Source organism: Pteropus alecto, unplaced genomic scaffold (genome assembly GCF_000325575.1).
Source record: "Pteropus alecto unplaced genomic scaffold, ASM32557v1 scaffold25, whole genome shotgun sequence".
NCBI classification, from domain to species: Eukaryota; Metazoa; Chordata; class Mammalia; order Chiroptera; family Pteropodidae; genus Pteropus; species Pteropus alecto.
The window spans coordinates 24,306,658-24,320,601 of NW_006441955.1; the positions used below are offsets into that span (position 1 = coordinate 24,306,658).

The 13,944-nt window shown below is 35.8% G+C and overlaps 1 protein-coding gene across 2 annotated transcripts in view; it reads right to left on the reverse strand.

The window, feature by feature from the left end:
- The window catches only part of USP33 (ubiquitin specific peptidase 33), a 44,526-nt gene extending 34,364 nt beyond the window's left edge, over positions 1–10,162 (reverse strand). For both annotated transcript variants that reach the window (XM_006919343.3, XM_006919342.3), the window contains exon 1: positions 9,965–10,162. In XM_006919343.3, the coding sequence (XP_006919405.1) occupies positions 9,965–10,003 (39 nt within the window). In that variant the 5' untranslated portion in view covers positions 10,004–10,162. The remainder of the gene's footprint in view (positions 1–9,964) is intronic.
- Positions 10,163–13,944: the final 3,782 nt, after the last annotated feature.

The following is a 13,944-nucleotide window of genomic DNA, read 5'->3' on the forward strand; positions in this document are numbered from 1 at the left end:
GAGACTCACTTCAGGTTAAAAGACTAAAAGGAAGAGAATGGAAAAAGATATTGCTCTGATGGACCTAGAAGGTATTTAAGTCAGACAGAGAAAGATAAACACTATATGATTTCACTTATATGTGGAATCTAAGGAATAAAAAGAACAAACTAATCAAAATCAGACTCACGAATATAGTGGACAATTTGGTGACAGAGAGAGGGGAGGGAGGTTGGGGGGCTGGGAGAAAGAGGTGAAGGGTTAAAAAGTACAAATCAGTGGCTGATAGATGGTCACGGGGATGGGGAGCATAGCATAGGGAATGCAGTTAGCATTAATACGTTGGCTAGGTGGAGGGTCAGGGGAGGGAGGGAGAAACTGGGGGGAACCGTTTTACAAACTATATAGAGATGTCTAACCAATGTACTGTAACGTGAAACTAATTAAAATAAATTTTAAAAATGAATAAAGAACGGCAATAACTACTTATCTATCAACAAGTAGTTCAAATGAAAAAAAAAAAAAAAAAGCTCCAGTCAAAAGATAGAGTGGCTGAATGGATAAGAAAACAAGACACTTAGAGGCTGCCTACAATTCACTTTAGATTAAAAGACACACAAATGGAAAGTAAAGGGATCTTTCAGGATGGACCTAGAGGGTACTGTGCTGAGTGGAATAAGTCAGATAAAGACAAATGTCATATGATTTCACATACATGTGGAATCTAATGAACAAAAAAAAAACAAACAAACGACCTCATAGGTACAGAGAACATTTTGATGGTTACCAGATGGAAAGAGGGTTGGGGGTTAGAGAAAAAGGGGGAAAGGATTAAGAAATAAAATTGGTAGTTAGAAAATAGTCATGGAGATGGAAAGTATAGCATATGGAATAGAGTCAATAATATTGTAATAACTACAGTGTCAAAAGGGGCACTAGATTTATTGGGGTGATCCTTTGTGAGTTATATAGATGTCTAATCACTATGTTGTATACCTGAAACTAATATAATATTGTGTGCCAACTATAACTGAAAAATAAAAAAATACTTAAAAGATGAAGGCAAAATAAAGACTTCTTTAGACATACAAAACCTGAAGGAACAGCAGCATATATGCACTATAAAACCTGTATGTATGCTTTAATATTTTTCCATGCTTATATAATTATATATAAATACAGAGATATATGTGGCCTTTTTGTGGTCAATAATACTTTGAATCTCTCTATGTCAACTTTTTCATGGATACACAAATATCATGATGCATGCAGTGCATAAATTATTCAATCAATTCTTCTGTTGATAAACATTCACTTTGTTTCCATAATCTGTCATGAAAAACATCCCTGTAAATATAACCTTATATGGGCCATTTTGTAAGAATAGATTTTGCAAGATTACGTTCCAAAAATACTCAACAACTTTCATTTCCATTAATAATATAAGGGAATACCATTTTCTGCACAGCAACACCATTTTCTCTACTAGCAATAGGCACTGTTTTTTACTTTTGTCATTTGATGGATATATTGCTATATTTCACTAGTACTTTAACTTACATTAGTTGACAATCAGTGAGTTTGAGTATCTTTTCATGAATTCGATGGCCTCCTAGATTTGCTCTTTCATTAACTGCCTCTTTAAATATTTTGTCCCTTTTACTAATGAGGTTGATAGCTCTTCTTATAAAATTAATCCTGCCTTCTAAATTGCAAATACTTTTTTTTTTTGGAAATTTACTATTTATTAAGTATTTAATTTTTAATTTTGGTAAAATATATAACATGAATTTATCATCTTAACCAATTTTAAGTGTACAGTCCAGTAGCATTAAGTATATTCACACTGTTGTGTAACCAATCTCCAGAACTCTTTTCATCTTGTAAAATTAAAGCTCTAACAGCAACTCTCCATTCTTCCTCCCACTACCCTCTAGCAACCAGCATCCTACTTTCTGTCTCCATGAATTTTACTAGTCTTGGTACCTCTTAAGTGGAATTACATACAGTAAGTCCTTTTGTGACTGGCTTGTTTTACTTAGCATAATGTCCTCAAGGGTCATTCATTGTAGCATGTCAGAACTTCCTTCCTTTTCCTAGTTGAAATAGCATTCAATTGTATGTATATACCACAATTAGTTTATTCATTTATCCATCACAGGACACTTAGGCTGCTTTTACATTTGGCTATTATGAATAAGGCTACTATGAACATGGCTGTACAACTATCTCCTCAGGTCCTGGCTTTCAATTCTTTGGGTTTATACCTAGAAATGATACTGCTGAATCATATGGTAACTCCATTTTTAATTTCTTGAGGAATCGCCATACTATATACACATACACTACCAGCCATAACGGCTCCACAATTTTAGATTCCCACTTCAATACATAAGAATTCCAATTTCTTAACATCCTCACTAACACTTATTTTTGTGTTCTTTTCTGATAGGCGCCATCCTAATTGATATAAGTTGGTATCTCAGTGTGGTTTTGATTTTCTTTTCTCTAATTAGAAATATTAAGCATCTCTTCATGTGCTTGTTAGCCATTTATTTATATATCTTCTTTAAAGAAATGTCTATTTAAGTCCTTTCTCTTTTCTTTTTTAATCAGGCTATTTGCTTTTTGTTGTTGATTCGGAGGAGTCCTTTATTTTCCGTACATTTAACTCCTTATCTCACACATGATTTGCAAATATTTTCTCCCATTCCATAGGTTGCCTTTTCACTATGTTGATTATGTCCTTTCATGCAGAGAAATCTGATGCAGTCCAACTTATCTATTTACTTTTGTTGCCTGTGCTTTTGGGTCATGGCCAAGAAATCACTACCAATTCCAATATTACAAAGTTTTCTCCCTGTATTTTCTTCTAAGAGTTTTAGTTCTTATGGTTAGGCTTTTGATCCATTTGCGTCAATTTCTGCATGTGGTGTAAGATAAGGGTCCACCTTCATACTTTTGCGTGTGGATATAGTTTGCCCAATACCTTTTGTTGATAAGACTATTTTCCCCCATTGAATGGTCTTGGCACTCTTGTCAAAAAAACATTTGACCATATATGCAGGGATCATCGCTAGGCTCTCTACACTATACCATTCATCTACATGTCCATGTCAATGCCAATACTGTTATTAACTTTCTTATGGTATCGTCTATCATTAAAGGTTTTTCTTTTAACTTTTATAAAATCAAACGTCTTTTATTTTATAATAGCTTCTGAGTTTCTCATATTTTACACAGCTAAAGCTGTAGAAGAACCTTAAATCTTTTTTACAAGGCTTTAATCCATCTGGAGTTTGACAGGAACCCAGTTTTTCTTCCAGATGGGCAGACAGTTGTACCAGCACCACTTATTACATAATCAACCCATTTGCCACTGAACTGTAATACTATCTTTACCCTTTATTAAATTTGCACATGTTTCTGAATTCTCTACTTTGCTCTGCTCATCTGTCTATGCCAATACCATATTAATCTGATCACAAGGGCTATATCGAATATTTTGATAACTGTAAGAAATTTTTCTTTCGCTATTCCTTTTCAGTCTCCGTTGCTATTCTGAGTACACTGGCAAACAGTCTTACTTCTCATTTTCCAATATTAATAACAATAACTTAATTTTGTTTTAATGCATTTACTAGAACCTCTAACGCAACTTTAAATATAAAAGTGATCATGATCATCCATACTGGGATCCTTATTTTAATGGTTTTGCCACTTACGACATTTGCTATAATTTCCTTCTATTCTTAATTTACTTAGTTTTTTTAATTAGAAATGGTCTTGATAAACTTTATCAAATGCCTTCTCAGCAGCTTACTATATTCTCTGCTTCATTTGTTGATATAAGCTATTAACAAATTTAATACTAATGATCCTTGCATCCATGGTAGAAGCATAAAAATATAGTCTTGAAGGTTATACTCTGCATGTTGCCTCAGAGTAAAGAAATGGGAACTAGAGAAAGATTAAAGTAAGATCTCTTTGTTCTGCTATTAATTTTCTGGTGACTAAAACAACATTTTAATGAGAATCTGTGCAAACAAAAGCTAACAATTTGTACCAGTATTCCCTACAATTAAATGCAACACTCAAAATATAAGGCCCTTAATATTCTAGTTACCTGGTTTTACTCAGTTAATTCTCTCTGGTTAACAAAATCATTCTTTTATTCCTTCTTTTGATAAAAGACTTATTGAGAGTAAGGTATTCAGATACAGGAGGGTAAGACATCAAGGTTTCTTAGCTACTTCAATTTCTTCTCAGAGTGTACACCAAAAGAAGGCATGCATGCTTTCATTCTGGTCTGATAGTATCTTCAGGGGAGATAGGTACTAGACATTGGAAAAGATGGTCAGCATATGTGAAAATGCTATTTGTTCAGTCTACAAATGTAGATTCTACAAAACTCACTCCTCTAAATATTTGTCGTTCACAGGTTGGGAATCACTAAGGAACACACAAAAAAATTCAAGCATTGCATGAAAGGTAAGGTGTTATATAATTTGACCTCAATTTGTCTTTACCTTTGTAATCTTTTATCTGGCAATTTTTTCCTCTATCTACCTTAACAGGACTGCTTTAATTTTCTCAGCCATAATGATGGTAATAATAGACACTGAAAAAATTTCCAGAATGAAATTATTGCATTCATGCTCTATGATGCACACACGTTTGAGGGGCTCAAGTGTCCATCTGCAAATTTGAAATTGCTTCTGAAGATATTACTTTTAAGAGAGGGAAGGAATAGCTTAGCAACACAATCTCCAAGTTTCACACTCGAAAGTCTAACCCTGCTATCCTAATAACAGAGGAGCAGATATTCAAATTTTAATATTGGAAAAGCACAGGGACCTGTTATTAATATTTGTTACACATCAGGATATAGTTGGTAACCTAATGAGAACCTTTTAATATTGAGAAACTGCCTGCATTCCACTGGACAGTCTATTCCAAAAAATAAAGGTATTTATAGAGTCAGATCCATACAAATGAGAGAAAAAATTGCCAGGAGAAATTGTAGCTAATTTAATAGTGATACAATTCAGAAGGAGGTCTGTACTTACAAGTATTCAATATTTTTAACAAAAATCTTGATAAAGACACAGAAGGCAAGCCAATGAAATCTAATTATAAAATCATAAAAAATAAGTTTTTAAAGAAAAAATAAACTAGAAAAATGAGCTAAAATTAACAAGGATGGATGTAATATTCTATATTGGGATTCAAAGAATCTACTGTCTAAAGTGAGGCCAAAAAAAGTGTTTCAGGTTTTGACAGTCTAGATACTAGGAGATATATGTAATAGTGCAATTCTTAGTCAATTTTTCAATAGAACACATTTCAGAATAAAAAACAAGTAGCCAGTCTTACTATACTCATAAACTAAGTAGATTATCTGAAATATTTTATTTATAAAGAATATCAAAGCCACAGAATAAGAATGCCTTCCATAAAAGGCCTTAAAATAATTTGAAAGCTATAGAGGACAACACTGTGGCCAAAAGCAAAGTTTCTCAAGCAAGGATACTTGGGTTCAAGTCCAAGCTCCACTATGTGCTCAGTTTGTGACTAGGTTTAAGTTACTTCTCTGAGTCCTAATTCCCTCATCTATAAAACTGAGATAATTACAAATATCTACCTCACGGAGTTTTGGGGGGATTATATATTATATATAAATGTTAACTATTAAGAGGAATAATTGAAAGTATGGATGCTTAGACAGCAAAAGGCAAAAATTAGAGTACTTGACAAATGTGTTCCTATTATTTGGACATACTAATTAAAGTAAGAGGGATCTTTTCTTTTTATGTAACTTTTTTGAAAAAGTTAAAAATAGCAAATCCAATCAACGGTGAAGATTTTCAACGATTAAGAGCTATCCAAAAATGGAAGGTTGAACTTTTGAAAGTAGGATGTTCCCCCTCACTCTTACACACACAGATTGGATGACCAACAGTCACAGGCGGTGTTTCAAAGGAAAGCATTTTGCACTAAAAAGTCAATTTTAAGATTCTCTGATTACAGAAAAAAAAAAAAAATTGATTTGTCTATCAGTAGTTTCAACCACTACTGTTCCACCACTACAACTAATCTGCCTAGCCTGAGCGTACCATTTTAAATATTAGGCTTTAGAATTATTTTAATTGCAAAAATGCAGTACTATAATAAGCTTATGGCTAATTTTTCCATATTTACTGTAGAAGAAAACTGCTACCCCAAATAGCAAGCCAAAAAAACTGATGAAGTATCAGTGGAAAAGGGCACAATAACAAGAAGAAAAGTTAATTTCATTTTTAAATCAATCCATAATACATATTCATGAGGAATTTTAACCTATGAAATCTACTGATGAGTACTTAAATAACTGTTTCTTGTTCTTTAAATATTCTGATAAACACAAACTCCCTTAAACCTTCATGCAGATCTCACAGTTCTTTAAATCCTCCCCTAATCATTCTTAATTTTCATTCAAATCATAACACACAAAAAAATTTAGTAGTAATTTTCTAATTTCCCTCTCCCTAGAAAGATGTCTCTTTGACACTGAACAATCTAATTAGTGAGAATGCCTTACTAAATCTATTAAGAGAACTATATAATCTCCTGATTTCTCTATTGGCAATCTATCTGTTCTAGAATCTATTTTTAACACTGCCACAATAAATGATCCAAAATACTAACTCCAATCTGGCAACCTCACTCTAAATAAACTCCTTTGAGATTTGTGAACATTAATTAGCATTTCCAATAAAGAAAAAAAATCCAATAATGACAAAGTAGTCAACTGTAGCCTTAACTGGTTGAAATAATTATGACAAACACTTAGAGAAGAGGAGAAGAGAAGGAGAAAAAGGAAACTGAGAGGGAGGAAGAGAAAGGGAGAACAAGAGTAAATTAATATGGCAGAGTTGTAATAGTGGCTCAAACCAACTGATGGTAATTTTCACCCTAAATCACTTTTGAGTAAGATGAAGGGGTGATTAAATAAAAGTACATCAGCATTACTGGGAAAGTCTTTAAAACTATTTATGCAGACCATGTAAAAACATGGAAAAGCAAGTGCAACCACAATATTCAAATGAGAACCACTCTAAGAATTTTTCTCAATTTTTTTTGTTTACTAGAATACTGGTGATTATTTAAAAATAAAAATTTATTCATCTAAATAATGCTTCTACTAAAAATATTAGAAATTCCTGTTTCAGGATTTTATAAATTGTTAAAAACTACAGAAAATGGTCTTACTTTATGTCACGTTCAGTTTCATATTTTCACCATTATTACATACCATACTTTAGGACTGTGCTAGACCCTGGGAATACGGAGACTAATTTAACAAAGGCTTACAATCAAGTATGAGCCAAACACTATAAATTTAGTGGGGGTGGCAGCACTGTTCAAATCTCCACCTTACTATCTCCCTCTTGAGACTGATCATCTACACTCAACTTTATCAACTCTTCAACAGCATGCAGCTCATTCTGCATTCATGTTGATCATATATCTCTGCTGATCAAATACCTTCAATGAAGTCTTTCATCATTTGCCTTTTTCATTTCCTATTACTAACTTATACAAACCATAACATTATCAAAATATTCTACTGATCTTTTCTCAGATGTAACTTCCCAGGAACCTAACCTGTTCGTTTTAGAAATGCCCTACAATATTTGCCTGCTAAAAACTTTTCATGGCTCACTCAACTCAAATACCATCTCTACCAAGACCCAATCACAAATAATGTCTCCCTCCTCCAAATTCCTGATGTATAGTACTTATAAGGCACTTATTATAGTTGTGTTCAAAAACAAACAAACAAACAAAAAAACCTCCCCTACTTGACTGCAAGCTTGACTATAAGTTCTTTGAGGGCAGAAATCGTGTTTTCATTCTCTTTATTTTCCAAAGGGCTGGTAGACTTACAAGGATATATACCTCTTTAGCCTTCTAAAGTAACTTTTTAAAGGGACATTTATTTTGATATATGCATTGTTTCTTAAATATTAGTTTTCTTAATACATACACTATATTGTACAAAATTCATACTCCTTTTTATAGACAATTCAATCATTGTACACATCTTGGACTCTTTGGAACGATCCCATTTATCAAAATGCTCCTGCAAACACATGCAGACTTAAAAAAAAAAGTTTAAAAACACTTAAAAAAAGCTGTTACTTAGTACTTTCTTTTTTAGAAATGACTATATTTCATATTCCTCACCAAAAATCTTTCACCATTTATATACTTCAATTTCTTGCAGAGTGCACAGACTGTCATATGTCATAGTTCACAGTGCTCCAATATCTATCTAAATTCCAATTTATATCAAAGGTTACTTCGGCAAGATTATTTCAGGCTTTAAGAAAATTCTGATCTTTTACACAATCTCAAAATGCTTTTGTCATGGGAAAAGACTTTACTTATTGGCATTCCTAACTCAGAGGATTGGCATGAAGATCAAGTAAGACTCAATGTGAAAGGTCAATAAAAATTCTAACGGCAATAAATAAATGTAAGAATTATCTCAACTCAAAATTTCAAATATTTAAAAGAAACTATTTACTACGATCTAATACCATTAATTTTCACATGTTATTTACTTATTGGTAGGCTATAAAGAGTTCGCTAAAGACAAAAAAGTGAAAGTTGGCTATAAACCAAATCAAAACTAAGAAGCAATCTTACATAGACTATCTCTCTTGCAAACGGCAGTAAGTCAAATATTTTATCCCTGGAATATGTTTTTGTACTGTCCTTTTTATTTTAATCCTACAAAAGTAAATGACATAATATAAAGACCCTGGCATAGTGTAACTTACAATTTTTCTTAAAATTAGCATTGTCTTTAAATAAGATTCCTACTTTTCCCCTTATTTATATTAATAGTATGAATTCACTAACAATTTTTGTACTGTTCAGGCTCGCCAACAATATTTGTTTGTACAGGTTCAAAGTCAATAGCCTATTATCTGATTTGGTCATAACTTTGCAGATAATACAACTGTCTCAACCAGAAATGTAACTAGGACAACCTTATTATTTTTTGAAACAGGTTTTTCTTAAAAGAAAATAATAATTAAAACTAAAAAGTTCTATAATTCTATATATCTATTAAGCAAGAAGTCTAGAGATCTTTGTGGTAAAATTCATCTTCAGTTTCAAGCCTATACTCCTGCCAGAATTTTCCCTTCTGGACCAATTTTCCAGCCTAATACTAATTATATGGGAATGTAAACCCTAAACATAGTTAAGTGGAATGCAAAATACCCAGAAGAATGTCATCCAACAGCTCAACTTGCACCCTGTAAATATTCAAATCTAGAGCGTTTTGTAGTTGGTAAATATGTTAAGAGTGAAGGTTTGGGACACAACACTCTGAAAATTTAACCCAAACAAAAGCTGCAGATGGACAGACCATAAGAGGTAACGTCTGAAACAGTATGGGATCAAACATTGGTCGAAGAAAAATTCCAGGGACGATGACGCCCAGGTTTTCCCGTTCATAACAAAACTAACGGGGCCTCGGGGCGGCACGAATGGGTACCAGCACCCCGACTACGCCGCAAAGCGAAACCAGGACCCAGGAGCCAGCGAGCTGCGGGGTTTTCTCTGCGCCCACCGTGAGGGGCCGGAAAGCAGGAACGGGGAGACCTCCAGAAAAGGAGTGAAGCCTCTCTCGGAGACTCGCTTCACCACCCTTGCCTCCCGCTTCCCAATGGAGCGGCCCCTGGGGACCTTTATCTACGATTGACTCGCGACCTCCGCCGACCCCTGCCGAGGCGGCCACGAAATCATCCCTGCAATGCTGAGCACTGAGGCCTTCTAGCCCGCGCGCCCACTCCCATCCCATACTAGAAAAAGAGGCCGACGCAGCGGCTGCAGCTCCCAGCGCGCGGGAGCAAGAACCGAGACCAGCTCCGAGCGGCAGGCGAGACGCCCTTCGGCCCCGCGCCCCTCCCAGCAGCGACGCGCTCACCTCCACGGCCTTCCCCACGGGCCCCGCCAGCGCGGCCATCAGTGGCTTACGGCCGCACCTCCACAGGCTCGTCTTTTCCTCTCCTGGCCTCGGAGAGGGGCGGAGTCGCGTCTGGACGGCCGGAAAACGGCTCAGCACCGCAGCCTGCGGGGTCCCCGCCTCCCGCACCCGCCACTTCCCGCAGCAGCTGCGGCCCCTTCCGGTGTTTCCGCGGCCGCCCCAGGCGTCTCGGGCGTCGCGGGAGGGCGGGGAGGGGCGGGGCTGTGAGACGAGCCCGCCCCGCAGCTGGGGTGTGGCCGCGGAGTCCCAGCCCAGGTAAGGAGACCCAGGCTTGCCCTCACCTCCGAATTTGTTAGTGATACAGGGACCGCGTACCTGCAGAGCACTTTCAGGCTTTGAGCACTTTTCTTTTTTACACGTGTTACCCCCCTCTTCTACTGTCACATTACGACGATTGGCAGGTCTTGACGCGATGCATAACAGAATCTGTATTACCTGTGGCGACTGAAGAGCCTCAGGTTACTGACCTTGTACAGAGAAATATTAGACAACTCAATTCAACACTGCTTTCCCTCCTCTCCTCTTTCTTCTCCCAACTTCTTAGGACCTAGATTCTCTGAAAGTAATTGTATTTCCTTTTCCACATTTGTAAAGTAGAACTTCATCTCTCGCATTTTCCCCTAGGCCAAAATCAAGAATATCAAATCAAATATTTATTGAAACCTTAGTATCTGCTTGGTGCCTAGAGCATTGGAAGAGACCTGCCTTCTAATTTATGTAATTGTTAAAATTCATTCAAATGATCGATATGCAAAAAGTAAAAACAGTTAAATTAATAAAAATTATTGTTAAAATTGCCAGTTTCAATCTGTTTGATTACCTCTTTTTGGTCTCCAAAATGGGAGTATGTGGCCAAAAGTTATGCAAGAGGCTCACTCTCCATCAGAAACAAATAGGTTCCTTTGTTTACTAAAAACATGTATCGATTGGTACTTTTAAGCCTCCTGTATTTGATAAATATTGTGATAACCAATTTCTTACCCATAAAGGTGATTTTTTAAAAAGAAAAGAAAAGAAACAAGTAGAAAATGCAGGAACTTCTATTTCTAATTTATGGTAAGAATGGAAGAAATGAACCTTTGCCAACATTCCATGTAGGAATTGACACCAAGACCTCAGTTTGCACCACAAATGGTTACCTAACCTAGGTTCACTGAGCAAAAATGGAAGTTTCACAATTTGAAGGGTGCACCACTCCTCTCTTTATTTTCAGCATATTTCAAAATATTGCAGTTTTCATGTTACAGGATGTCAGACAATGTGGTTAATTTTTATTTTAAAAATCAAATATCTAAATGTTTTAAATGTTTATACTCTGTAAAGAGATAAGAGAATGATCATGAATATCATTTGTTCTCTGATGTCTTATGGCAAAGTACTATCTGACTTAAAGGAGAGTTTTATAGGTTTATGTGAAAAAAAAGTCAAGTGTTTTAAATTTTCTGACCTTTGCTGTGTTAACAAGTGGCTCTCAGCAATATGCTAACTACAAACTTTTTTAATGTATAAATTTAACCTATGTCCTCAAAGTAAAAGTGATGTTTTAGAAATGAGTGAGACAGTAAGAAAGAATCCTGTGCAGTGAAAAGAGCATTCCGAAAATGAGGGTTTGATACTGTTTCATTATTAAGTAATTTTGCTGCCAAAAATTATGTGTCACCTATAAAAACTCATCTTTGCATCAAAAGACACTATAAAAAATTGAGAAGTCAAGTCAGCAATTAAGAAAAAATATTTATAATGTGTATAATTGATAAAGAGCTTTTACATATACATATATATCAACAGATCGATAAGACAACCAAATAGATGGAAAGGCAAAAGTCATTGCTTCAGAAATTCCTGCACTGGATTGAAAACATATCAGACGTGTTCTGTTATTGCTGTGTTCAAGAATTTAGTCCAACCTCAAAGTCCTCCCACCAGCCTGCTTGGTAATCAAGGTCTTTTAGGGCTTATCTTTTCTTCAGATGTTCTAGGGCACAAAGAAGACAAACGATGTGACTGCTCAAGGCAGGTGTGGTCATGCCAAGATGAAAGCAGGCAAGTGCCTCCCAGGTGGACACCAGGTCAAGTCCTTGCTGTGGACCAGTCTTCATGAAGCAAATGCACCCTGACAATGTAGTATATATCTCACTTTTAACTTCCATGGATTCCCACCCTCCATGCCCACCCTGATGCATTTGCATTTATCCTTTTATCCCTTAATCCAGAATCTGTAATTCCTTACTTTCCTTCAAATAATATCTAGATAGGCTATAAGGAAGATTGTTATCATTAGGAAATCAATCTGTCAATTCCTCTAACAGAGAAGAGAAACTATTCATTTCATGGCTTAGGTAGACAGCCAACTGAATCATACTGATGCTGGAATAGAACTCTACAGATGCCATTTGTATTGAATACGATGTGAATTGTTGGCTTAGGAATCATGCATCAGGCCAGGTATTGAAGGCTCTCTTAATGCAGAGGCAGAAAAAAAAGAAGGAAGAAAAGAAGTAGGGATAAGATACGGAGGAGGACAATTGAATGGTCATATCAAAACAAATACCTTCTCATTTTTGCAAATGAGTAATGGCAAGTAAAAAATAGCAATGCAAAAACATACAGTTTGATGTTCATGTACCCAAGACAGAATAAGCCTTAGCAAATGCTGTTCCCTTGGTCAGATACACTTTTACCAGATACCCGAAACTCCTATCCCTTATTCACCTGCTAACTACTATCTAGATATTCTCTGTTTAAAGTAGCACTCTTCATCCTACTATTTCTCATTTTTGTTTCCTTTAGAAAATTTATTACAAATTTTAATTATTTTAAGATTTTTATGCGTACTTAATTTTTTGCCTATCTCTTCTGAACTGTAAGCTCAGTAAGAGCAGTGAGTAATTCTATCTTATTTACAATATTCTCAAAGCCTACCATTGAAGAACTCAAGTATTTGTTGTTTCTCCACTAGAGATGGTGAATATTTGCCCCATAGCAGATATTTGGCAATATCCCTGAGAAAGACTGGAGGAAGAAAGATTTAATCACATTCCTTTGCATTAACATGTCAGGAGAGTCCAAAACATCTTTAGCACCACTGTTGAGAAACCCTGATTTAAACTGAGGCTTTCTGGTTTTGGTTATAAGTGACAGAAACCAATTTAAACTGTTATTCCTAATTTGATTAACAAGCTGGATTTTGTAAGAGACAAGCAGAAAATGGTTTTATTCTTTCTCATTATCACCTCTGGGAATCTCTGAGGATCCCTCTCTCCTCCCAGGACAAAATCTTATATAAAGCCTTTAGCATTTCTCAAGTAATTAAAAAGTCCTCCAGTCGTTTTCTAGTACTGAACAAATAGTCTTTTTTTTTCTGGTATTAAAAAATCCTGTCTAGTACAAATGTCAAAAATTCCAGACTCATACAGTTAAAAAATTCTCTGCTATTCCCTCCCTACTACTCCTGCCATCCTTACCCCTGGCCTTGTTCTACTTTCTCCCTGGTTTTTCAACTCTGGGGATCCCTCCAGGACTGTGAAAGACAGGGATAGAAAGAATCTTTCTTGACTCGAACAGTTTTACCCTGATGTCAGTGCCTCTGGGGATAGCTGAGGTCTGAACTGACCCTTTATCTCATGGACTGTCTTTGCTTATGGACTGTTGGGGAACTCTCACCTAGCAGCATCCATAGTCTTTATCCACTGGATGCCAGTAGCACCCCCTCCCAGTGGTGATAAACAAAAATATCTCTATACATTAGCAAATGTCCCACCCCACCTCTACCCCCACCAAGGCAAAATTATCCCCAATTGAAAGTCACTGCTCTAGTTTAGGCTGGTGCTTCTCATTTTTCAGATTATTAGATTAGATCATTCAGAAAATGTTAATACACTGAGATTAACACACAAGAATGGTCACAATTAGAATTTTCC